The sequence below is a fragment of the Hypanus sabinus genome, chromosome 2 (genome assembly GCF_030144855.1).
Source record: "Hypanus sabinus isolate sHypSab1 chromosome 2, sHypSab1.hap1, whole genome shotgun sequence".
Lineage (NCBI taxonomy): Eukaryota > Metazoa > Chordata > Chondrichthyes > Myliobatiformes > Dasyatidae > Hypanus > Hypanus sabinus.
Genome location: NC_082707.1, coordinates 106886569 through 106911763, shown reverse-complemented (window position 1 = coordinate 106911763; position 25195 = coordinate 106886569). Strand labels below are relative to the sequence as shown.

The window sequence follows — 25195 nt, the reverse complement described above, 5'->3', positions numbered from 1 at the left end:
GACCCCTGGGCTAGAGAATGTAGACCATAGACTATCAAGTTCATACTCGAGATAAAATGGCAGACACCAAAGACCAGAGAATATCGAGATCATACTCCATTTAAAGTGGCGGAGACCATAGGCCACAGAGAGTAGAGCAAGTGCCAGAGACTGGAGACCACACACCGTAGAGCACAGACTGTCAGCTTAGGCCAGAGAGCATAGACCACAAACCGTACTGCTTTGACAAGAGACCACTGTCCACAGACCGTGGAGCTTCAGCCAGAGAGCATACAGCAGAGACCATAGATATTAGGCCAGAGTCCATGTCCCACAGACCATAGAGATTAGGCTAAACACCATAGAGCACAGACTGCAGAACATAGTTCAAAGAGTAAGCACAAAGTACACTGCAGATGCTGGGTCAAATCAACAAGTAGAAACACATACTGTCCTGATGAAGTGTCTCAGCCCGAAACATTGACTGCTCATTTCAACGGATCGTGCTCGACCTGCTGAGTTCATCCAGCTTGTTTGTAAGTGTTGATAGTTCAAACAGTATGGGCCAGAGACCATAGAGCACAAACTGTAGAGCACAGACAGAAGAGCTATGGCTGGAGATCATAGAACAAAAATGATATATATTAGGTTCGAGACCATAGACCACAGTCCATATAGCACATGTCTTAGAGCTTAGGCCAGAGACCACAGTGCACAGACCGTAGAAGAGTAGTCCATAGAGGATACATCGTATAGCACATATAGCATAGAGCTTAGGCGAGTGAGCATAGACCACAGACTGTAGAGAATAGACCACACAACTTAGGTCAGCAACCATAGTGAACAGATCATATAGCACAAACTGTAGAGCTTAGGCCAGAGAACACACACCACAGAGTCCATAGAGCTTAGATTAGAGACCATAGCTGACAAATCATAGAGCACAGAGCATAGAACCTAGGCCAGGTACTATGGTCACATAGTACCAGTGACCACAGAGCTACTATGAGAGATGATAGGCAAGAGACCATAGAGCACAGGCAATATAGCTTAGGCCAGAGACCATAGAACACAGACTGCAGAACATAGTTCAAAGAGATGGGCCAGAGATCCCAGAGCACGAACTGTACACAACAGATTGAAGTGTTTTGGCTAGAGACCATAGACCACAGACCATGGAGCTTAAGCCAGAGACCATTGACCAAGACCATAGAGCATAAGCAGGAGACCACAAACTGTAGAGCATAGTCCATAGAGATTGGGTCAGAGACCATAGACGACAGATGTAGAGCTACTGCCAGAGACCATAGACCATAGTCCGTATAGCACAGATCTTAGAGCTGAGGACAGAGACCACAGTTCACAGACTGTAGAGCGTAGTCCATAGAGGACAGAACGTAGAGCTTAGACCAGTGACCATAGACCACAAACTGCAGAGCTTCGTCGAGAAACAATAGACTACAGGCATCAGAGCTAATGCTAGAGACCATAGACCATGGACTGCAGAACACAGTTTGGAGAGTTAAGGCTAGAGAACATAGACCATAAACCGTAGATCACAGACCGAAGAGCTTCAGCTAGAGACCACAGACCACAGATGTAGAGCTAATGCTAGAGACTATAGACCACAGTCCACAGACTGTAGAGTATAGTCCATAGAGGACAGACAGACAGACAGACAGACAGACATACTTTATTGATTCCAAGGGAAATTGGGTTTTGTTACAGTCACACCAACCAAGAATAGTGTAGAAATATAGCAATATAAAACCATAAATAATTAAATAATAATAATTATGCCAAGTGGAAATAAGTCCAGGGCCAGCCTGTTGGCTCAGGGTGTCTGGGAGGAGTTGTAAAGTTTGATGGCCACAGGCAGGAATGACTTCCTATGACTCTCAGTGTTGCATCTCAGTGGACTGAGTCTCTGGCTGAACGTACATCTGTGCCTAACCAGTACATTATTGAGTAGATGGGAAACATTGTCCAAGATGGCATGCAACTTGGACAGCATCCTCTTTTCAGACACCACCATCAGAGAGTCCTGTTCCACCCCCACAACATCACTGGCCTTATGAATGAGTTTGTTGATTCTGTTGGTGTCTGCTACCCTCAGCCTGCTGCCCCAGCACACAACAACAGACTCTTAGAACATCCTCAGCATCGTCTGGCAGATGTTAAAGGACCTCAGTCTCCTCAGGAAGTAGAGATGACTCTGACCCTTCTTGCAGACAGCCTCAGTGTTCTTTGACCAGTCCAGTTTATTATCAATTTGCATCTCCAGGTATTTGTAATCCTCCATCATGTCCACACTGACCCCTTGGATGGAAACAGGGTTCACCAGTGCCTTAGCCCTTCTCAAGTCCACCACCAGCTCCTTAGTCTTTTTGACGTTAAGCTGCAGATGATTCTGCTCACACCATGTGACAAAGTTTCCCACCGTAGCCCTGTACTCAGCCTCATCTCCCTTGCTGATGCATCCAACTATGGCAGTCATCAGAAAACTTCTGAAGATGGCAAGACTCTGTGCAGAAGTTGAAGTCCGAATTGTAGATGGTGAAGGGAAAGGGAGACAGGACAGTCCCCTGTGCAGCCCCAGTGCTGCTGACCACTCTGTCTGACACATAGTGTTGCAAGTGCACGTACTGTGGTCTGCCAGTCAGGTAATCAATAATCCATGACACCATCACTATCAGCTTTTCACCCAGCAGAGCAGGGCGGATGGTGTTGAACGCACTGGAGAAGTCAAAAATCATGACCCTCACAGTGCTTGCTGGCTTGTCCAGGTGACCGTAGACACGGTTCAGCAGGTAGACGATGGCATCCTCAACTCCTAGTCGGGGCTGATAGGCGAAATGGGGGGGGGGGGGGTCTAAGTGTGGCCTAACCATAGGCCGGATCTGCTCTAGAACAAGTCTCTCCAGGGTCTTCATGATGTGGGAGGTCAATGCCACCAGCCTGTAGGCATTGGAGCCACAGAAACGGGTGAATTTATTATGGGGAACAAGGAAATGGCAGACGAGTTGAACAGGTACTTTGGACCTGTCTTCACTAGGGAAGACACAAACAATCTCCCAGATGTAATAGTGGCCAAAGGAACTAGGGTGAAGGATGAACTGAAGGAAATTTATATTAGGGAAGAAACGGTGTTGGATAGACTGTTGAGTCTGAAGGCTGATAAGTCCTGATGGTCTGCATCCCAGGGTACTGAAAGAGGTGGTTCTAGAAATCGTGGATGCATTGGTAATCATTTTCCAATGTTCTATAGATTCAGGAACAGTTCCTGCTGATTGGAGGGTGGCTAATGTTGTTCCACTTTTCAAGAAAGGAGGGAGAGGGAGAACGGAATTATAGACCGGTTAGCCTGAAGTCGGTGGTGGGAAAGATGCTGGAGTCAATTATAAAAGAGGAAATTACGACACATTTGGATAGCAGTCGAAGGATTAGTCTGAGTCAGCATGGATTTATGAAGGGAAAATCATGCTTGACTAATTTTCTGGAGTTTTTTGAGGATGTAACTATGAAAATGGACAAGGAAGAGCCAGTGGATGTAGTGTACCTGGACTTCCAGAAAGCTTTTGATAAAGTCCCACATAGGAGATTAGTGGGCAAAATTAGGGCACATGGTATTGGGGGCAGAATACTGACATGGATTGAAAATTGGCTGGCTGACAGGAAACAAAGACTAGTGATTAACGGGTCCCTTTCGGAATGGCAGGCTGTGACCAGTGGGGTACTGCAAGGTTTAGTGCTGGGACAGCAGGTGTTTACAATATACATTAATGATTTAGATGAAGGGATTAAAAATAACATTAGCAAATTTGCTGATGACACAAAGCTGGGTGGCAGTGTGAAATGTCAGGAGGATGTTATGAGAATGCAGGGTGACTTGGACAGCTTGGATGAGTGGGCAAATGTATGGCAGATGCAGTTTAATGTGGATAAATGTGAGGTTATCCACTTTGGTGGCAAGAACAGGATGGCAGTTTACTATCTAAATGGAGTCAAGTTAGGAAAAGGGGAAGTACAATGAGATCTAGGTGTTCTTGTACATTAGTCAATGAAAGCAAGCATGCAGGTACAGCAGGCAGTGAAGAAAGCTAATGGCATGTTGGCCTTTATAACAAGAGGAATTGAGTATAGGAGTAAAGAGGTCCTTCTGCAGCTGTTCAGGGCCCTGGTGAGACCCCACCTGGGAGTATTGTGTGTAGTTTTGGTCTCCAAATTTGAGGAAGGACATTCTTGCTATTGAGGGAATGCAGCGTAGGTTCACAAGGTTAATTCCTGGAATGGCGGGACTGTCATATGTTGAAAGATTGGAGCGATTGGGCTTGTATACACTGGAATTTATAAGGATGAGAGGGGATCTGGTTGAAACATATAAGATTATTAAGGGATTGGACATGCTGGAGGCAGGAAGCATGTTCCTGCTGATGGGTGAGTCCAGAACCAGAGGCCACAGTTTAAGAATAAGGGATAGGTCATTTAGAACAGAGATGTGGAAAAACTTTTTCACCCAGAGAGTGGTGGATATGTGGAATGCTCTGCCCCAGAAGGCAGTGGAGGCCAAGTCTCTGGATGCATTCAAGAGAGAGTTAGATAGAGCTCTTATAGATAGCGGGGTCAAGGGATATAGGGAGATGGCAGGAACGGGGTACTGATTGTGTATGATCAGCCATGATCACAGTGAATGGCGGTGCTGGCTAGAAGGGCCGAATGGCCTACTCCTGCACCTACTGTCTATTGTCTGCTGGGGCGCGGCGTCTTCGGTACAGGGATGAGGCAGGATGTCTTCCACAGCACAGGAACCCTCTGGAGACTCAGGCTCAGGTTGGACATGGTGAAGTACTCCACATAGCTGGGGGGCACAGGCTTTGAGCACCCTGGGGCTGACACCATCCAGGCCTGCAGGCTTGCTTGGGTGGAGTCGTCTTCTGTCTTCTCACCTGTTCAGTTGTTAAGCCCACCGTGGTGGTTTCAGGTGGGGGAGGGGTGTAGTCATGAGAGCAAGGTGGGGGGCTGTGAGGAAGGGTGGGGGGAGAGTGTTGGTTGGGGGCCAACAACAGATGAATCATGTGGGGGACGGGCAGGGGCCACAGTGTCTATTGAAGAACAGGTTAAGTTTGTTGGCCCTGTCCACACTACCTTCAGCTCCTCTGTTGCTAGTTTGCCGGACCCTAGTGATGGTCCTCATCCCACTCCAGACCTCTCGCATGTTGTTCTGCTGGAGTTTCCACTCAAGCTTCCTCCTATACCTGTCTTTAGCCTCCCTGATCTTGGCTTTCAGGTCCGTCTGTACTGTCCTCAGCTCCTCCCTATTTCCATCTCTAAACACCCTCTTTTTAGTGTTCAGGATGTCCTTAACGTCCTTTGTTACCCATGGCTTGTTATTTGAATAACAAAGGAACATTGCAGTCCACACAGAAGTTGATGTAACCAGTGATGCACTCTCTGAGCCCATCAATGTCATCTCCATGTGACTCACAGAGTGCCTGCCAGTCTGTCACTTCAAAACAACCCTGGAGTGCCTTATAAGCCTCCCTCGACCATTTCCTCACTGTCCTTGAGGTTGCAGGTTTACTCTTTATCACATATGTTGGCCAGAAAGAATGACAATCTTCAAATCGGTGAATTCAAATGAATCAAGGACAGTGGAAGCGGTCTTTGTTCTTGCTGTGTGACAATAGACAATAGACAATAGGTGCAAAGTAGACCATTCGGCCCCTCGAGTCTGCACCGCCATTCTGAGATCATGGCTGATCATTCACTATCAATACTCAGTCCCTGCCTTGTCCCCATATCCCTTGGGGGAAGGAGGCTGCCATTTTGTGAAGCCACTCTATTCTCCATTTTGTGAGCTTGACATGCTGGACTTGATTAGCGTTTTAAAGAAGGCACAAAGATTCCTCAGGCAATCTGCTAGACTGGAGGTCATTTCCAAATAAGGAATTATTTATGAGGTGTTCTTTGGTTGGCTATAACATGCAGGATTGTGAATGCTTGAGGCGTTTCGAACTCATTGCTGATTGAGAACAAAGAGCCATGAGTCAGCAACTGTCCCTTGATGGGAAGAGGACAATAGATCCATGCTGCTTTGGACCAGAGCCAATGACCAGGTGTTAAAGGCCAGACACATGACCTGCGGGCAATGACACGGGAATGTGACATTTGAATTGATAAGAAATGGATATAAAAGTGGATGCTTTGTGGGTGCTGGTGGTGGTAACTTCGAAGAATAACCATCACAGGTACAAGCGAGAAGAACCCTGCGTGAAGCACGTGGAAAGTGAATTGGGACCACGAGGAACAAGGAACACCTGGCCAGCGTAAATTCCTTCGCCCGGGTAATATCTTTGCTATTCTTTGACTATCCAGGAAGGTCAGGGATACTTAGCGGGTGTGCGCACAAGGTATTCAGTATATGAATTCACGTACTTGTTAGTTTGAACAATAAAGGTAATTGTCAGTAAATACAGATCTCTCTGTGCCTCACTCAGAATTGTTGGAAGAGGTAGAAGCGGTAGCTCTCCCTCTCTCTCTTTTTCCACACATAGCACAGACCGTACAGCTTAGGCCAGTGACCATAGACCACAGACTACAGAGCATAGTCCATACATCTCATGTCACAGACTACAGACGACAGATGATAGAGCACAGACTGCAGAGCTTGGTCCAGTGACCATAGAACTCAGATTGCAGAGCTCGGAAGAGAAACCATAGACTATATGCAGTACAGCTTAGGCCAGAGGTCATAGACCACAGACTGCAGAACCCAGTTTGAAGAGTTTAGGCCAGAGACCACAGACCACAAACCATAGAGCACAGACCGATGAGCTTCAGCTGTAGAGCACAGTCCACAGACCATAGAGCTTTGGCCATAAGACCAAAGACCATAAACGTTAGAGCTTAGTCCAGAGATCACAGACCACAGTACAGGTGTCCACCGCCTAACGAATGTTCACTTTACACCACTTTGCTTTTACAAAAGACCTGTTTTCACATTACAAAGAGGATTTTCGCCTTTACAAAAATCCTTCCCATATATATGAATTGTTCTTCGCTTTACGCCATTTCAGCTTAAGAAAGGTTTCATAGGAATGCTCTACCTTTGTAAAATGGGGGACACCTGTACATGTAGCACAGATCAAGCTTAAGACAGAGACCACAGACCATAAACTGTAAGCATAGTCCATAGAACACAGGTATGAGACGACTGATCATACAGCACAGACCTATGGCCAGTGACCATAGACCACGGACCGCAGAACTTGGAATAGAAACCATAGATTACAGGCAGTAGAGCTTATGCTAGAGATCATAGACCACAGACCGCAGAACACAGTTCGGAGAATCCGGGCCAGAAATCATAGACAATAAACCATAGAGCACAGATAGACGAGCTTCGTCTAGAGACCATAGACTACAGTTGACCACAGTCTGAACAACATAGTCCAGAAACCATAGACTACATACCATACAGCGTAGGCCAGAGGCCATAGACCACAGACCACTGAGCTCAGACCGTAGATCGTTGGCCAGAGGACACGATCTGACACATTCCTGACCCTGGCACCTGGGAGGCAATGTATCATCCAGCTAACAGACAGACAAACATACTTTATTGATCCTGAGGGAAATTGGGTCCCGTTCATATCCACAGAATCTCCTGTCTGTTCCCCCCCCCCCACTATGAGTCTCCAATCACTACTGCTCTCTTCTTCTCTCCCTTTCCCTTATGCACCACGGATGCCTTTAACCCAGTCACCGTAGCATTTTCCCAGGAGGTCATCCCCCACAAAAGTATCCAAAGCGGTATACTTATTTTTGAGGGAAAAGGAAGAAGTAGGAGACCCAGAGGGAAGTGATAGGCAGGTGAGGAGAAGTAGGAGGCCAGAGGGATTAGTAAACCACTATGTAACATTTGCACAGGTTTCTGCCACTGTAACAACATTACTCCCATTCCTGTGCCCCAAGTGGCCAGGAGGTTCAAAAACATCAGGATATTTACATACGGTTCTCCTTCCAGAAAATTGCAGTGATTTACTTTGGACATTCAAATCTGAAGGCAGAATACAGAGCTAATCACAGGAATATTAGTTGTGTGGCGGACCAGAGGAATATTAGGGTCTACATCCATAGATCTCTCTAAGTTTCCATGCAAGTCAACAGAGGTGGTTCAGAAGGTGTTAAGTTGGCTTTCATTACTCAGGGTCTGAAAAAACAATGAGCAGGATAGACAAAGGAAGACTACAGTGTCAGGATTGTATGGTCATGAACTTTGGTAGAAGGAGTGAAAGGGTTGACTATTTTCCAGATGGAGAGAAAATTAAAAAAATCTTTGGTGTAAAGGGTCTTGGCATCCTTGTGCAGGATTCCCTAAAGGTTAAGTTGCCAGTTCAGTCTGAGGAAGGCAAATGCAATGCTAACATTCATTTTAAGAGAACTAGAATATTAAGGCAAGGATGCAATATTAAGCCTTTATAGAACACTAGTGAAGCCTCACTTGAAGCATTGAGGGCAGTTTTGGGCTACAATCTTGACATATTAATCCTTATCCTGGAACACGGCTTCGCATAACCCCTTATCCTCCATCCACTACCCCTTTATTCTAGCGTTTTCTCCCTCGCTTATCAGTCCGGAAGGAGGGTCTTGGCCAGAAACATCCAATGTTTACTCATTTCCACAGATGCTGCCGAGTTCCTGAATCATTTTGTCTCGCGCTTCAGTATTCGCCAAACGAGACCGATGACCACGCGACCAAATGCGCATGCGTACGTATTACAGCCCGTTCCCGACTGATGCGCATGCGTACGTATTACAGCCAGTTCCCGACTGATGCGCATGCGTACGTATTACAGCCCGTCCCCGACTGATGCGCATGTCATTCCTGCTCCCCCTCCCCCACACCCCGTTCTCGCGCATGCGATCAGTGGACAAAAGGCTCTTGGAGAATCGGGAGCAGGTAGGAACGGGATTGGGGGACAATTACTGTGAGTCTGAACACATCGTGGCTCCACATCCCGGGACAATACCGGTCCTTTTCCTCTCTCTCAGCCCCACGATCAGTACCCGGGACCAGAGGAGCTTACTGCTGACGAGGGAAAGAGCTGGCGCCATTTCTAAATTCAGAATCCCCCGATCATGACCCATGACCTCAATATCAAATGCCTAAGGAACGGACAGTTTCCGACTATTGCGCATGTTGCATATTTTTTCCTCCTCCGATTCTCGCGCATGTGCTTAGTAGCCGACAGGCTTTGTAGTACCGCAAAATGTTGGAGAAACTCAGCGGGCCAGGCGGCATTTATAGAAGAGAGTACAGTCAACGATTCAATCCGAGACCCTTCTTCAGAACTGGAGATAAAAATGAAGAGTCGGAGTAAGAAAGTGGGGAGAGGGGAGGAAGAACCACACTATTGATGGGTGAAACTGGGAGAGGGAAGAGTGAATTAAAGAGCTGGGAAGTTGATTGGTGAAAGAGATATGGCTGGAGAAAGGGGAAATCTGATAGGAGAGGACAGAAGGTTATGGAAGAAAGAAAAGGAGGTGTAGCAGCAGAGGGAGGCAATGGTCAGGTAAGGAACTAAGGTGTTAGAGGGAATGGGAAATGGACTCCCTTGTCTATTTGTCCCTCTCATCCCTTCTCACCGATCTCCCTCCTGGCACTTATCCTTGTAAGCAGAACAGGTGCTACACCTGCCCTTACACTTACTCACTCACCACCATTCAGGGCCCCAGACAGTCCTTCCACATGAGGTGACACATCACCTGTGAGTCAGCTGGTGTGGTATACTGTGTCTGGTGCTCGCGGTGCGGCCTTTTTATATATTGATGAGACCCAACGCAGACTGGGAGACTGTTTCGCTGAACGCCTACTCTCTGTCTGCCAGAGAAAGCAGGATCTCCCAGTAAGTGGCCACACATTTCAATTCCATGTCCCATTCCCATTCTGATATGTCTATCCATGGCCTCCTCACTGTCAAGATGAAGCCACACTCAGTGGAGGAACAACACCTTATAGACCGGCTGGGTTGCCTCCAACCTGATGGCATGAACATTGATTTCTCTAACTTCCGTTAATGCCGCTCCTCCCCTTCTTACCCCATCCCTGATTTATTTATTTCCCCCCTCCCTTTTTTTTCTCTCACTGCCCATCACTCTTTGCCTGTTCTCCATCTCCCTCTGGTGCGCCCCCCCCTTTCTTTCTCCCGAGGCCTCCCGTCCCATGATCCTTTCCCTTCTCCAGCTCTGTATCCCTTTTGCCAATCACCTTTCCAGCTCTTAGCTTCACCTCACCCCTCCTGTCTTCTATCATTTTGGATTTCCCTCTCCCCCCCCATTTCAAATCTCTTACTATCTTTTCTTTCAGTTAGTCCTGACGAAGGGTCTCAGTCCAAAACGTCGACACTGCTTCTTCCTATAGATGCTGCCTGGCCTGCTGCGTTCCACCAGCATTTTGTGTGTGTTGGGGGAATAAAGGAAGTTGGGAGGGGATCACTTCTGGAAGTTCAAGAAATTGATATTCATGCCATCAGGTTGGAGGCTATCCAAATGGGAATGGAAATTGGAATTAAAGTGGGTGGCCATTTTTTCTGGCGGATTTTCTAGCAGAACTTTTTCTAGCGGACGTTGTATAGGTGCTTGGCAAAGTATTCTCCCAATCTACACCGGGCCCCACTGATGTACAGGAGCACTGGATACAGTAGATGACCCCAACAGACACACAGTTGAACTGTTGCCTCACCTGGAAGGACTGTTTGGGGCCCAGAATGGTAGTGAGAGAGTAGGTGTGGTACTTGTTTTGCTTGCAAGGATAACTTACAGGAGGGAGATAGTACGGAGGGATGAAAGGACAAGGGAGTAGTGAGTTATGTAGGGAGTGATCGCTGAGGAAAGCAGAAAGGGGGGGGGTGGGGAGTGAAAGTTACTCCCATTGGAGAAGGCAGAAGTCACAGAGAATTATGTGCTAGGCACGGAGGCAGGTGGGGTGGTAGGTGAGGACAAGAGAAATCCTCTCCCTGTTGGGGTGACGGGAGGATGAGGTGAGAGCAGACTTGCGCAAAATGGAAGAGATGCAGTTGAGGACAGTGTTGATGGTGGAGAAATGGTAGAAGGGTGGAGCAGTCATCTGGCCAGGTATTTCATCACCAATGGCATCCACACCATGACTGAGGGACAATTACAGTAAGCTCCAGACACACAGTGGCCACGCATCCCAGGACATTCCCAGTCAACTACCTCTATCTCAGCCCCACAATCCATACCCGGGCCTCGGGGAGCATTGTACTGCTCAGCAAAGGAGCTTCCACTATATATCTGGTGTACATACACCTCTGGGCCCATGGCCATTAGACAGGTCTCTTATTCAAGGGAGATTCTGGGTAGACAGGTAGACATGGGGGACATTCCCTGGTAATTGACAGAATGTGGTTGAATACTTGGGTGGAGTGATTGGAATTTGGAGTTATTGGATCTGACTGACATTGCCCACCTCCAGCTTGCTAAATCCCATATTGAGGAAGTCAATACAAGAATATAGTCCTCTGTTAATCTTAGATGTAGAGTCTACCATCCAGTCAATTATAACTGACTGCATGGGGAAAAATAACAAAATCCTTCCCTCAGCTTTAGTATTTGAGAAAATCACTTCTGTTCTATCTCCTCTTGTTTTGGATCTATCTACGGATGAAAGCATGCTTTGTACCATTCTCTCTGGTACATAATGATAGCAAATATCAACTACATATCAAGTACATTTGTCTGTGGAAAAGAAGTGACTTGTAGCATTCACAACACAGAAGTGACACTCTCCAATGAGAAAGATGACTGCCCTTCCCCTCATATTCATTGCTATTGCCATCAATGAGTTCACCACTGTCAATCACGTGGGGGGTTGGGGGCGTTGGATGGAATAATCATAAACTGCAGGTTCTGCTGTGTAAAATCATGTGCTTTTTGTAGATAGATTGATAGGTACTTTATTCACTCCAACGTAAATAAACAGTGTCACAGAACTGCACAGATATAAACATAAGAAGTTACCAGAGTCAGTCTAACCGGAGGAGTTGTCAGTGTCTCGACTATAGGTTGACTCATTGCAGAGCTTAATGGCCAAGGGTAGAGCTTAATGACTAGCAGTATGCCTGATGTTGCAGTGTGTGAAGGAAGAGAAGTGGGCACAGTTACTTTTGCAAGGGAGAAGGTGCTCAAAAAGCTGAAAGACCTACATGTACATAAATCATCTCAGCCAGAAGAACTGCACCCTAGGGTTCCAAAAGAGGTACTGTTAGAGATTGTGGTGGCATTAGAAATGATCTTTCAAAAATCATTGGACTCTGGCATGGTACTAGAGGACGGAAAAATTGCAAACATCACTAGACTCTTTCAGAAAGGAGGAAAGCAGCAGAAAGGAGATTATAGACCACTTAGCCTGACCTCAGTGGTTGGGAAGATGTCAAAGACAATTGTTAAGGATGAGGTAATTAATTACTTGGTGACACAGGACAGAATAGTGCAAAGTCAGAATGATTTCCTTCAGGGAAAATCCTGCCTAACGAACCTGGTGGAATTCTTTGAGGAGATTACAAGTAGGATAGATAAAGGGGATGCAGTGGATGTTGTATATTTGGACTTCCAGAAGGCCTTTGATAAGGTGCCACACATAAGGCTGCTTACCAAGTTAAGAGCCCATGATATTACAGGAAAGTTACTAACATGGTTAGAGCATTGGCTGATTGGTAGGAGGCAATGAGTGACAATTAAAGGATCCTTTTCTGGTTGGCTGCCAGTGACTAATGGTGTTCTACAGGGGTCGGTATTGGGACCACTTCTTTTTATGTTATGTTAGCATTCATTTCCAGAGGTATAGAATACAAGATCAAGGATGTGATGCTGAAGCTTTTTAAGGCACTGGTGAGGCCTCAGCTTGGGTATTGTGAACAGTTTTGGGCCTCTCAACTTAGAAAAGATGTGCTGGCATTGAAGAGGGCAAGAGGAGGTTCACAAGGATGATTCCAGGAATGAAAGGGTTATCATACGAGGAACCATGAGACAATAAGATATAGGAGCAGAAGGATATTTGGCCCATCGAGTCTGTTCCGCCATTCAGTCATGGGCTAATCCAGTTCCTCCAGTCATGCCCACTCCCCTGCCTTCTCCCCATACCTTTGATGCCCTGGCTAATCAAGGACCTGTCTACCTCTGCCTTAAAAGCACCCAATGACTTAGCCTCCATGGCTGCTCGTGGCAACAAATTCCACAGATTTACCAATCTCTGGCTAAAGTAATTTCTTCACATCTCTGTTCTAAATGGACATCCTTCAATCCCAAATTCATGCCATCTTGTCCTAGACTCCCCTACCATGGAAAATAACTTTGCCATCTGTTCATTCTCCTGAACTTCAGGAAACACATAGAAACATAGAAAACTTACAGAACAATACAGGCCCTTCAGCCCACAAAAATGTGCCGAACATGGCCTTACCTGAGAAATTACCAATAGCACTCTTTCTGAGCTCCATGTACCTGTCCAGGAGTCTCTTAAAAAACCCCATCGTATCCGCCTCCACCACCATCGCCGGCTGCCCATCCCACGCACTCACCACTCTCTGCGTAAAAAACTTACCTTTGACCCCTCTGTACTTACTTCCAAGCACCTTAAAACTGTACCTACTTGGGCTAGCCATTCCAGCCCTGGGAAAAAGCCTTTGACTATCAAAGGACACTCAATGCTGCTACTCAGGTTGACTCTGTGGTTAAGAAGGCATATAGTGCATTGGCCTTCATCAATCGTGGAATTGAGTTTAAGAGCAGAGAGATAATGTTGCAGCTATATAGGACCCTGGTCAGACCCAACTTGGAGTACTGTGCTCAATTCTGGTCATCTCACTCTAGGAAGTATGTGGAAACCATAGAAAGGTTGCAGAGGAGATTTACAAGGATGTTGCCTGGATTGGGGAGCAGGCCTTATGAGAATAGGTTGAGTGAGCTCAGCCTTTTCTCCTTGGAGCGACAGAGGAGGTGACTTAATAGAGGTGTACAAGATAATGAGAGGCATTGATCGTGTGGATAGTCAGAGGCTTTTCCCCAGGGCTGAAATGGCTAGCATGAGAGGGCATAGTTTTAAGATGCTTGGAAGTAGGTACAGAGATGTCAGGTACGTTTTTTAACACAGAGACTGGTGAGTGCGTGGGCTGCCGGCGGTGGCGGTGGAGGCGGAAACGATAAGGTCTTTTAAGAGACTCCTGGATGGCTACATGAAGCTTAGAAAACTAGAGGTCTCCTCCCCTTCTTATCCCATCCCTGATTTATTTATTACCCCCTCCTTTTTTTTCTCTGCCCATCACTCTGCTTGTTTTCCATTTGCCTCTGGTGCTCCCCTCCCCCTTTTTTCTCCCTAGGCCTCCCGTTCCATGATCCTTTCCCTTCTCCAGCTCTGTATCCCTTTTGCCAATCACCTTTCCAGCTCTTAGCTTCACCCACCCATCCTGTCTTCTATCATTTCGGATTTTCCCCTCCCCCTCCTTCTTTCAAATCTCTTACTACCTTTCCTTTCAGTTAGTCCTGACGAAGGGTCTCGGCCCGAAACGTTGACAATGCTTCTTCCTATAGATGCTACCTGGCCTGTTGCGTTCCAGCAGCATTTTGTGTGTGGGGCTATTGTTAAAGCTCAGGTAGCTCTAAGGTAGGGGCATGTTCGGCATAGCTTTGTGGGCTGAAGGGCCTGTATTGTGCTGTATGTTTTTCTATGCTTCTTTGTTTCTATCTATACGATCAATGCCTCTCATTATCTTATACACCTCTATCAGGTCACCTCTCATCCTCTACCGCTCCAAGGAAAAAAGGCCGAGTTCACTCAACCTATTCTCAGAAGGCATGCTCCCCAATCCAGGCAACATCCTTGTAAATCTCCTCTGTACCGTTTCTGTGGTTTCCACGTTCTTCCTGCTGTGAAGCGACCAGAACTGAGCACAGTACTCCAAGTGGGGTCTGATCAGAGTCCTATATAGCTGCAACATTACCTCTTGGCTTCTAAACTCAATCCCTCGATTGATGAAGGCCAATGCACCATATGCTTTCTTAACCACAGAGTCAACCTGCGCAGCAGCTTTGAGTGTCCTATGGACTCAGACCCCAAGATCCCTCTGATCCTCCACACTGCCAAATGTCTTATCATTAATACTTTATCTGGGTTGAACTATATCTGCCACTTCTGAGCCCAGTTTTGCATCCTATCAATGTCCCGCTGCAACCTTTGACAGCCCTCCACATTATCCACAACACCCCCGACCTTAGTATCATTAACAAATTTACTAACCCATCTCTCCACTTCTTCATCCAGGTCATTTCGGAAAAATCACGAAGTGCAGGGGTCCTAGAGCAGATCCCTGAGGCACACCATTGGTCACTGACCTCCATGCAGAATATGACCTGTCTACAACCACTCTTTGCCTTCTGTGGGCAAGCCAATTCTGGATCCACAAAGCAAAGTTACCTTGGATTTCATGCCTCTTTACTTTTTCAATAAGCCTTACATGGTGTACCTTGTCAAATGCCTTGCTGAAATCCATATACATTACATATACTGCTCTACCTTAATCAATGTGTTTAGTCACATCCTCAAAAAAATTCAATTTGGCTCATAAGGCAAAATTTTTTGACAAAGCCACGCTGGCTATTCCTAATCATATTATGCCTCTCCAAATGTTCATAAATCTCAGGATCTTCTCCATCAACTTACCAACCACTGAAGTAGGATACACTGGTCTATAATTTCCTTGGCTATCTCTACTCACATTCTTGAGTAATAGAACAACATCCGCAACCCTCCAATCCTCCGGAACCTTTCCTGTCCTCATTGATGATGCAAAGATCATCATCAGATGCTCAGCAATCTCCTCCCCCTCCTTCCACAGTAGCGTGGGGTACATCTCGTTCGGTCCCAGTGACTTAACCAACTTGATGCTTTCCAAAAGCTCCAGCACATCCCTCTTTCTTAATATCTACATGCTCATGCTTTTCAGTCTGCTCTAAGTCATCTCTACAATCGCCAAGATCCTTTATCACAGTGAAGTACTCTGCTGTCTCCTCCGGTTCCATACATACACTTCCACTGTCACACTTGATTGGTTCTATTGTCTCACGTCTTACCCTATTGCTGTTCGCATACTTGTACAATGCCTTGGGGTTTTCCTTAATCCTGTCCGACAAGGCCTTCTCATGGCTCCTTCTGGCTCTTCTAATTTCTTTCTTAAGCTCCTTCCTGCTAGCTTTACAATCTTCTAGATCTCTATCATTACCTAATTCTTTGAACCTTTTGTAAGCTCTTCTTCTTGACTAGATTTATAACAGCCTTTGTACACCATGGTTCCTGTACCCCACCATCCTTTCTGTCTCATTGGAACCCACCTATGCAGAACTCCACGCAAATATCCCCTGAATATTTGCCCCATTTCTTCCATATGTTTCCCTGAGAACATCTGTTCCCAATTTATGCTTCCAAGTTCCTGCCTGATAGCCTTATATTTCCCTTTACTCCAATTGAATGCTTTCCTAACTTGTTTGTTCCTATCCCTCTCCAATGCTATGGTAAAGGAGATAGAATTGTGATCACTATCTCCAAAAATGCTTTCCCACTGAGAGATCTGACACCTGACCAGGTTCATTTCCCAATACCTGATCAAGTACAGCCTCTCCTCTTGCAGGCTTATCTACATATTGTGTCAAGAAACCTTCTTGGACACACCTAACAAACTCCACCTTGTCTAAACCACTCATTGTACGGACATGCCAATCAATATTTGGGAAATTAATATCTCCCACCACAACAACCCTGTTATTATTACACCTTTCCAGAATCTGTCTCCCTATTGGTTCTTCAATATCCCTGTTACTATTGGGTGGTCCATAAAAAACACTCAGTAGAGTTATTGACCCCTTCCTGTTCTCATCTTGCACGACTCCGTAGACAATTCCTCCATATCTTCCTCCTATTCTGCAGCCGTGCCACATCTCTGATCAACAGTGCCACTCCCCCACCTCTTTTGCCTCCCTCCCTGTTTTTTCTGAAACATCCAAAGCCTGTCACTTGAAGAAATCATTGCTGTCCCTGTAATGGCCACAGCATCATCACTCCAAGAGCTGCCAGACATTCCTCATATGTTAACCCTTTCATTCCTGGAATCATTCTCATGAGGCTTCTCTGAACCCTCTCCAATGTCAATATATCCTTTTTAAAAGAAGGAGCCCAAAACTGCACACAATACTCAAAGTGTGGTCTCACAAGTGCTTTATAGAGCCTCAACATCACATCCCTGCTCTTATATTCTATGCCTCTAGAAATGAATGCCAACATTCCATTCACCTTCTTCACCGCCGACTCAACATGGACGTTAACCTTTAGGGTATCCTGCACAAGGACTCCCAAGTTCCTTTGCATCTCTGCTTTTTGAATTCTCTCTCCATCTAAGTAATTGTCTGCCCATTTATTTCATCCACCAAAGTGCATGATCATACATTTTCCAACATTGTATTTCATTTGCCACTTCATTTGATGGCTTGCTGGAATTCAGAAGCATGAGGGGGGGATCTCATTGCAACCTTTTGAATGTTGAAAGGCCTAGACAGGGTAGAAGTGGAAAGGATGTTTCTCATGGTGGGAGAGTCTAGGCCAGAAGGGCACAACCTCAGGATAGAGGGGCACTCTTTCAAAACAGAGATGTGGAGAAATTTATTTAGCCAAATGGTGGTGAGTTTGTGGAATTTGTTGCCACATGCAGCTGTGGACACCAGGTCGTTCGGTGTATTTAAGGTAGAGATTGATCATTCTTGATTGGACATAGCATCAAAGATTATGGAGAAAAGGCAATAGACAATAGGTGCAGAAGTAGACCATTCGGCCCCTCGAGTCTGCACCGCCATTCTGAGATCATGGCTGATCATTCACTATCAATACCCAGTCCCTGCCTTGTCCCCATATCCCTTGATTCCCCTATCCATCAGATATCTATCCAGCTCCTTCTTGAAAGCATCCAGAGAATTGGCTTCCACCGTCTTCCGAGGCAGTGCATTCCACACCTCCACAACTCTCTGGGAGAAGAAGCTCTTCCTCAACTCTGTTTTAAATAACTGACCTCTTATTCTCAATCCATGCCCTCTGGTACTGGACTCTCCCAACATCTGGAACATATTTCCTGCCTCAATCCTATCAAATCCTTTAATTATCTTAAACGTTTCAATCAGATCCCCTCTCAATCTCCTCAATTCCAGCGTGTACAAGCCCAATCTCTCCAATCTCTCTGCGTAAGACAGCCCTGCCATCCCAGGAATCAACCTAGTGAATCTACGCTGCACTTCCTCAATTGCCAGAATGTCCTTCCTTAAACCTGGAGACCAAAACTGTACACAATATTCCAGGTGTGGTCTCACCAGGGCCCTGTACAAATGCAAAAGAACATCCTTGCTCTTGTATTCAATTCCCCTTGTAACAAAGGCCAACATTCCATTTGCCCTCTTCACTGCCTGTTGCACTTGCTCATTCACCTTCATTGACTGGTGAACTAGGACTCATAGGTCTCTTTGCATTTCTCCCTTACCTAACTCGACACCATTCAGACAATACTCTGCCCTCTTGTTCCTGCTTCCAAAGTGGATAACTTCACATTTATTCACATTGAATGACATTTGCCAAGTATCTGCCCACTCACTCAGCCTATCCAAGTCTCCCTGTATTCCCTGTATTCTCCTCTTCGCCTGGAATTTAGGTTCAGGAGGAGATAAAATAAAAAGATCAGCCATAATTGAATGGTGGATCAGACTCGGTAGGCCAGATGGCCTAATACTGCTCCGATGTCTTAAGGTTAAAAATGAGCTCGTAAAACGCTCTTTAAAGCAGCGCCGTTGCCTTACTGAAAGTGTTCCTATGTTCAGCAGAGGTGACATGCAGAGGCTGGGAAACATTTTCAGAATTGCCAGGACTCTGTAGAACATGAACAGAGCTTGATATGATACAAATTAAGAGAAACAAATGGAGCCTTGTCACAGATTGAAGATGGGTAGAATGGCTCATTCTGATATAGACAGAAAAACTGCCTGGGAACTGGATGGTCCCAGTAAGAAGATAAGGAGTTGTTTCTTGAATTTGGATCAAACCTGACTATAACAGTGTGATATCAAACATCACCATAGAAACTAAGATTATCTCATCTGAAATGCTGTCCTTCACCCATTGATGTCTTTTGTAAATCTTTTTACAGGTTGGAAATGACAAAGAATTTATGCGCAGGTATCTCATACAGAACAAGATTTCAGGTTTGTTGTCTGTGTCCAGATGTTTAAGGAGTGACCAGATATTTCCATTGTAACACCAATATATCTGTTGTTGATCTTAGGAGATGAAGAAGTATCTCATCCCAGCTGGAAAAGTGCTTTGTGTCTGAAGTGAAGTTCTAACTCTGAAATCTACTGGAAATGAAGTGCTGAGAACACTCCAGTGTTTGATGCCAAGAGACTTTCTCAGTGTGAGATTCTGCCACTCAGCAAGCCACAGAAACATCTGTGAGTTTACAGAGTGGAGATGCCAATCACTTGTTCTGTGTGTGGGACAGGATCTACTCAATGACTCAACATGAAGATACATCAGCAAGTTCACACCACAGTGAGATGCTCCACCGGTTCTGTCTGAATTAAGTGATTTATTTTGTTGTCCATACTGACGATACATCAGAAAATGCACATCAGTGAGAGGCTGTACACTTGCTAGGAAGAGATATACTAATTCAGCCAACCCTGACACACAACAGTGAGTTCACAAGGAACAGGGTCTTCAATGGAAAGAGATCCCCTTGGTCATGTGACCTGCCTAGACACGAGTGTGTTCACACTGGTGAGAGGCTGGTCAACTGTTCAGACTGTAGGGAGGGATTGACTTTGTCATCGGATCTATTAGCATACCTGTCAGTTCACACTGGCAAGATGTTCATCTGCTCAGATTGTGGGAAGAGGTTCAATCGATCATCTACCCTACTGGTACACCAGCGAGTTCATACTGGGGAGAGGCCATTCATCTGTTCAGTGTGTGCAAAGGGATTCACTCAGTTATCTTCCCTACAGGCACACCAGCGAGTTCACACTGGGGAGAGGCCATTCACCTGTTCAGTGTGTGGAACGGGATTCACTCAATTATCTTCCCTGCAGACACACCAGCGAGTTCACACAGGGGAGAGGCCGTTCACTTGTTCAAACTGTGGGAAGAGATTCACTCAATTATCTTCCCTACAGACACACCAGCGAGTTCACACTGGGGAGAGGCTGTTCATCAGTTCAGTTTGTGTGAAGGGATTCAGTCGATCTCATCACCTACAGGGACACCACCGAGTTAACGGTGGGAAGAGGCAATTCCCCTGCTCAGTGTGTGGGAAAGGGTACAGTAACTCATCTGCCCTGTTGGCACACCAGAGAGTTCACACTGGGGAGAGGCCATTCACCTGTTCTGACTGTGGGAAGGGATTCACTCAATTATCTTCCCTACAGGGACATCAGCAAGTTAACACTGGGGAGAGGCTGTTCACCAGTTCAGTGTGTGAGAAGGGATTCAGTCGATCTTGTCACCTACAGGGTCATCAGCGAGCTCAGACTGGGGAGAGGCCATTCACCTGTTCCGTGTGTGGGAAGGGATTCGGCCAGTCATCTGCCCTATTGGTTCACCAGCGTGTCCACACTGGGGAGAGGCCATTCACATGTTCAGACTGTGGGAAGGGATTCACTCAGTCATCTTCCCTTGAGGCACACCGACGAATTCACACTGGGATGAGGCCATTCAGTTGTTCACTTTGTGAAAAGACATTCACTCAATTATCTTCCCTACAGACACACCTGCGAGTTCACACTGGGGAGAAGCCATTCCGTTGCTTAGACTGTGGAAAGGGATTCTCTCAATTATCTTCCCTGCAGACACACCAGCGAGTTCACACTGGGGAAAGGCCATTCACCGGTTCAGTGCGTGAGAAGGGATTCTGTCGATCACATCACCTGCAGGGACACCAGCGAGTTCACACTGAGGAGAGGCCATTCATCTGCTCAGTGTGTGGGAAGGGATTCTCTAGATCATCTGCTCTATTGGTCCACCAGCGAGTTCACACTGGGGAGAGGCCATTCACCTGTTCAGATTGTGGGAAGGGATTCACTCAATTATCTTCTCTCAAGGCTCATCAACGAGTTCACACTGGGGAGAGGCCGTTCACCTGTTCAGACTGTGGGAAGGGATTCACTCAGTTATCTTCCCTACAGGCACACCAACGAGTTCACACTGGAGAGAGACCATTCACCTGTTCAGTGTGTGGGAAGGGATTCACTCAGTTATCTTCCCTACAGGGACATCAGCGAGTTCACACTGGGGAGAGGCTATTCACAAGTTCAGTGTGTGAGAGAGGATTCAGTCGATCACGTCACCTACAGGGCCATCAGCGAGTTCAGACTGGAGAGAGGCCATTCACCTGCTCAGTGTGTGGGAAGGGATTCAGTCAATCATCTGCACTGTTGGTACACCATCGTGTCCATACTGGGGAGAGGCCATTCATCTGTTCAGATTGCGGGAAGGGATTCACTCAGTCATCTTCCCTAGAGGCACACCGGCGAATTCACACTGGGGTGAGGCCATTCAGCTGTTCAGTGTGTGGAAAGGGATTCACTCAAATATCTTCCCTACAGACACACCAGCGAGTTCACACCGGGGAGAGGCCATTCACCTGTTCAGTGTGCGGAAAGGGATTCACTCAGTTATCTTCCCTGCAAACACACCATCGAGTTCACACTGGGGAGAGGCCATTTACCTGTTCAGTTTGTGGAAAGGGATTCACTCAATTATCTTCCCTGCAGACACACCAGCGAATTCACACTGGGGAGAGGCCATTCACTTGTTCAGACTGTGGGAAGGGATTCACTCAATTATCTTCCCTACAGACACACCAGCGAGTTCACACTGGGGAGAGGCCGTTCACTTGTTTGGACTGTGGGAAGGGATTCACTCAGTTATCTTCCCTACAGACACATTTGCGAGTTCACACTTGGGAGAGGGAGTTCACCTGTTTAGACTGTGGGAAGGATTTCAAATAATTAAATTCAATACAGATACACCAGTGAACTCTGGGTAGAGGGAGTTTACCTGTTTAGACTGTGGGAAGGGTTTCACTCAATTACCTTCCCTTCAGACACACCTTAGAGTTCACAAAGGTACATGGCCTTTCACCTGCTCAGTGTGCAGGAAGGGAATCATTCAGTCATCTAATCTGAAGGTACATCAGCAAGTCCTCACATATGCAAGTATATATCAATTAGTAGAACCACAACCAGAGACATACATAGGTTTAAACCAGCCCCTTCAGTCCATTTAAATCTTCAATTAGCACAACTATGTTACGCTGCTCCCAGTAGACATATCGAAAACGTGGCCACTTGGCAAGTCCAAGAATGGGAACCCACCACCATGAAAAACAGCAGTTTGCAGCAGTAGATGACAGACTCCCTCCAATAGGGCCCCAGCTACCTTAAAAAGAAAGATGAGGCATTGGAAAAAAGTTGTTTTGCAGATGTGCTCAGAGAATCCATCCTCTGGGACCATCTTTAGTTGCACCTCCACTTCACTTGCCCCATCAGCTGATAGATCCCACATATTGTGGACTCAGTTTCAGGGACTCTTCATCACACATCAAAATATTTAGTACTTTTTAAGACCATAAAAGATGGGAGCCAAATTCGGCCAGTCAGCCTTTTGAGTCTGTACTGCTATTTCATCACGGCCGACCTATTTTCCATATCAGCCCTAATCTTCTGCCTTATATCCAATAAATTGAACTCCACAACTGCCTGTGGCAAGAAGTTTCAATGAGTGCTGCTAAAAAATCTCTGTTGGCCACAACAGAGCTTGTCTACTGCTGAGTGAAACCCTGTGAAGGCAGCTCAAACACGTTCTGGACTGCCCCCACAATGACACCACAATGCCCCCGGTGAAGCACAGAGGGTTTGTCTCCTCACTCTGAGTGGCTTGTAAGCAAGTGACACCATGGCTTCAAGCCTAATTGTCACTACAACCAAGGACTTGGCTCCCACTATCCACTCCTGCTTGCATCCAATAAATTAGTGAATCAAAGTAGTACCAGATTAACAATGTCAGAAAAGTGACCATGATATGCATTCTTTCTCTCCCTTTCCCTCTTCCTCTCCTCTCCTCTCTCATGACGATGAGTGAGATTTTCTGCCAACACTCAAGTCAGTAAGCTCGAAGTAAAAGTGGCGCTGCAGACTTAACATTGAAACAGCAAGCTATTGGTCTCACTCTCACTACGGCAGGAATGATAGCTTTCCCTCGTTAGTGACGGAGGGTCATTGGGATGGAGTCTAGATCATGGTCTCTTTGGGGGTTTCCTGTTGATGATATTGGGTGATTGATGTTCTTTGGTGAAATAAGGGGGAGGGGTGGGGGAGTGTAGATGCTTTTGCTCTGCTTGTGAGTGGAAGGGGGAGAGGGTTTTCTTTTGTGGTCATCTGCGGAGAGTTAAGAATTTTAGGTTGTATATTGCACACATCCCTCGCATGCTTTCCATCTGCTGGGTTGAGCATCGAGCTAGCAACTCGGCCTCATAAAAATAAGAAAGCTTGCTAAAAAAAAACGTCATCACGACGGCGTCCCAATGACTCCACTCGGAGTTGAGGGCTTTCTTCTTTTCTTCATTGCACACATTCTCTGATATTGAATGAAGCCAGTGAACTATTAAATGGAGTTATCCTCTCTAGTTGAGGGATAATAACTGTTCCTGAACCTGGTTGTGTTGGTTCTGAAGCCTCTGGGTCCCCGTTGATGGATGCTGCTTTCTTGTTATAGTGCTCTGTATTGATGCGTCAATGGAGAGGAACGCTTTACTAGTGATAGACAGGGCCATATCCACTTCTTTTTATTGAAATATTCATCCCAGAGCTTTAGAATTCCCATACCAGGCTGTGTTGCAGCCAGTCAATACACATTTCCAGAAGTTTGCCAACGTAGTAGATGTCATGCCTAAACCTCATAGACTTCTAATGAAGTACAGTGGTTGCAGGGTTTGGGGGCAATTATATTTGGTCTTAGAGCAGATACCCTGAAATGATAACACCAAGGGATTTTAAGTTGCTGATACCTTTGCTCCCCCGACAAAGACTGGTTCATGGACTAATAGCTTCATCCTTCTGAAGTCAATAATCAGCTTCTCAGTCTTGATATCATTGAGTAAGATGTTGTGGCACCACTCCCCTTGATTTCCAATCAGGCTCCTATACGCCGATTTGTCACCACTTTTGATTAAGCCAATGACCATGGGGTTGTCTTCAAACCTAAAAAGGATATTAGAGCTGTGCTTAGTCACACCATCGTAAGTGTAAAGTGAGTCGAGCAGGGGCTAAGCATACAGCTTTGTGGTGCATCTGGGCTGATGGAAACTATGGGGCAGATTTTGTAATCAATCCAAACTGGGGTCTGAAAGTGAGGAAATCAAGCATCCAATTGCACAAAGAGTTAACCAAGCTAAGGTCTTACAGTTTCAGGATTAGTTTTGAGGTGAAGCTAGTATTGAATGCTGAACTGTAGTCGATAAAGAACACCCTAGTCTATGCATCTTTGCTGTCCAGATGTTCCCAGAATCAATGAAATGGCTTCTGCTGTGGACCTGTAGTGCCATAGGCAAACTGGAATGGATCCAAATAGCTTCTCAGGCAGGAGTTGATGTGTTTCATCTCCAGCCTCTCAATACACTTCACTACAGTAGATGTAAGTGTTACAGGATGATAGTCATTGAGGCAGAATAGCATGTTCTTTTTAGGCACAGTATAAGTGAGGCCTGCTTGAAGCTGGTGCGTACCTCAGACTGCCAAAGTGGGATCTTGAATATATTGGTGAACACATCCAACCAGTGATCAGCACAGATCTTTATTACATGGCTAGTTGCCACATCTGTGCCTGTTGCCTTCCTGAAGGATGCTCACCCCTCGACCACAGAGACTGAAATCACAGCATTTTCTGAGGCTGTGGGAGTCCAAGTTATGACAGTCAAAGCGAGCATAGAAGACATTGAGCTCATCTGGAAGCAAAGCCCTGTGGTCACGCATCTCTCTAAATTTCACTTTGTAAGAGGTGATAGCATTCAAGCCCTGCCACAGCTATCGATCATCCATCATCGATTTCAGTTTGGTC

The 25195-nt window shown here is 46.1% G+C and overlaps 1 protein-coding gene across 4 annotated transcripts; it reads left to right on the top strand.

The window, feature by feature from the left end:
- The first annotated feature begins 8846 nt into the window (after nucleotides 1-8846).
- On the top strand, nucleotides 8847-23791 carry LOC132381834 (oocyte zinc finger protein XlCOF6-like). 4 transcript variants are annotated; one of them, XM_059951452.1, is made up of 3 exons: nucleotides 8847-8941; nucleotides 19233-19287; nucleotides 19368-23791. In XM_059951452.1, the coding sequence occupies exon 3, from the start codon at nucleotides 19951-19953 to the stop codon at nucleotides 22087-22089; it is 2139 nt and encodes a 712-aa protein (XP_059807435.1). In that variant the 5' UTR covers nucleotides 8847-8941; nucleotides 19233-19287; nucleotides 19368-19950; the 3' UTR covers nucleotides 22090-23791. The 4 variants fall into 4 exon arrangements, with proteins under 4 accessions (XP_059807435.1, XP_059807443.1, XP_059807460.1 ...); XM_059951460.1 differs by having other exon boundaries at nucleotides 8879-8941; nucleotides 19233-19261; XM_059951477.1 differs by lacking the exon at nucleotides 8847-8941 and adding an exon at nucleotides 9144-9358 and having other exon boundaries at nucleotides 19233-19261.
- Nucleotides 23792-25195: the final 1404 nt, after the last annotated feature.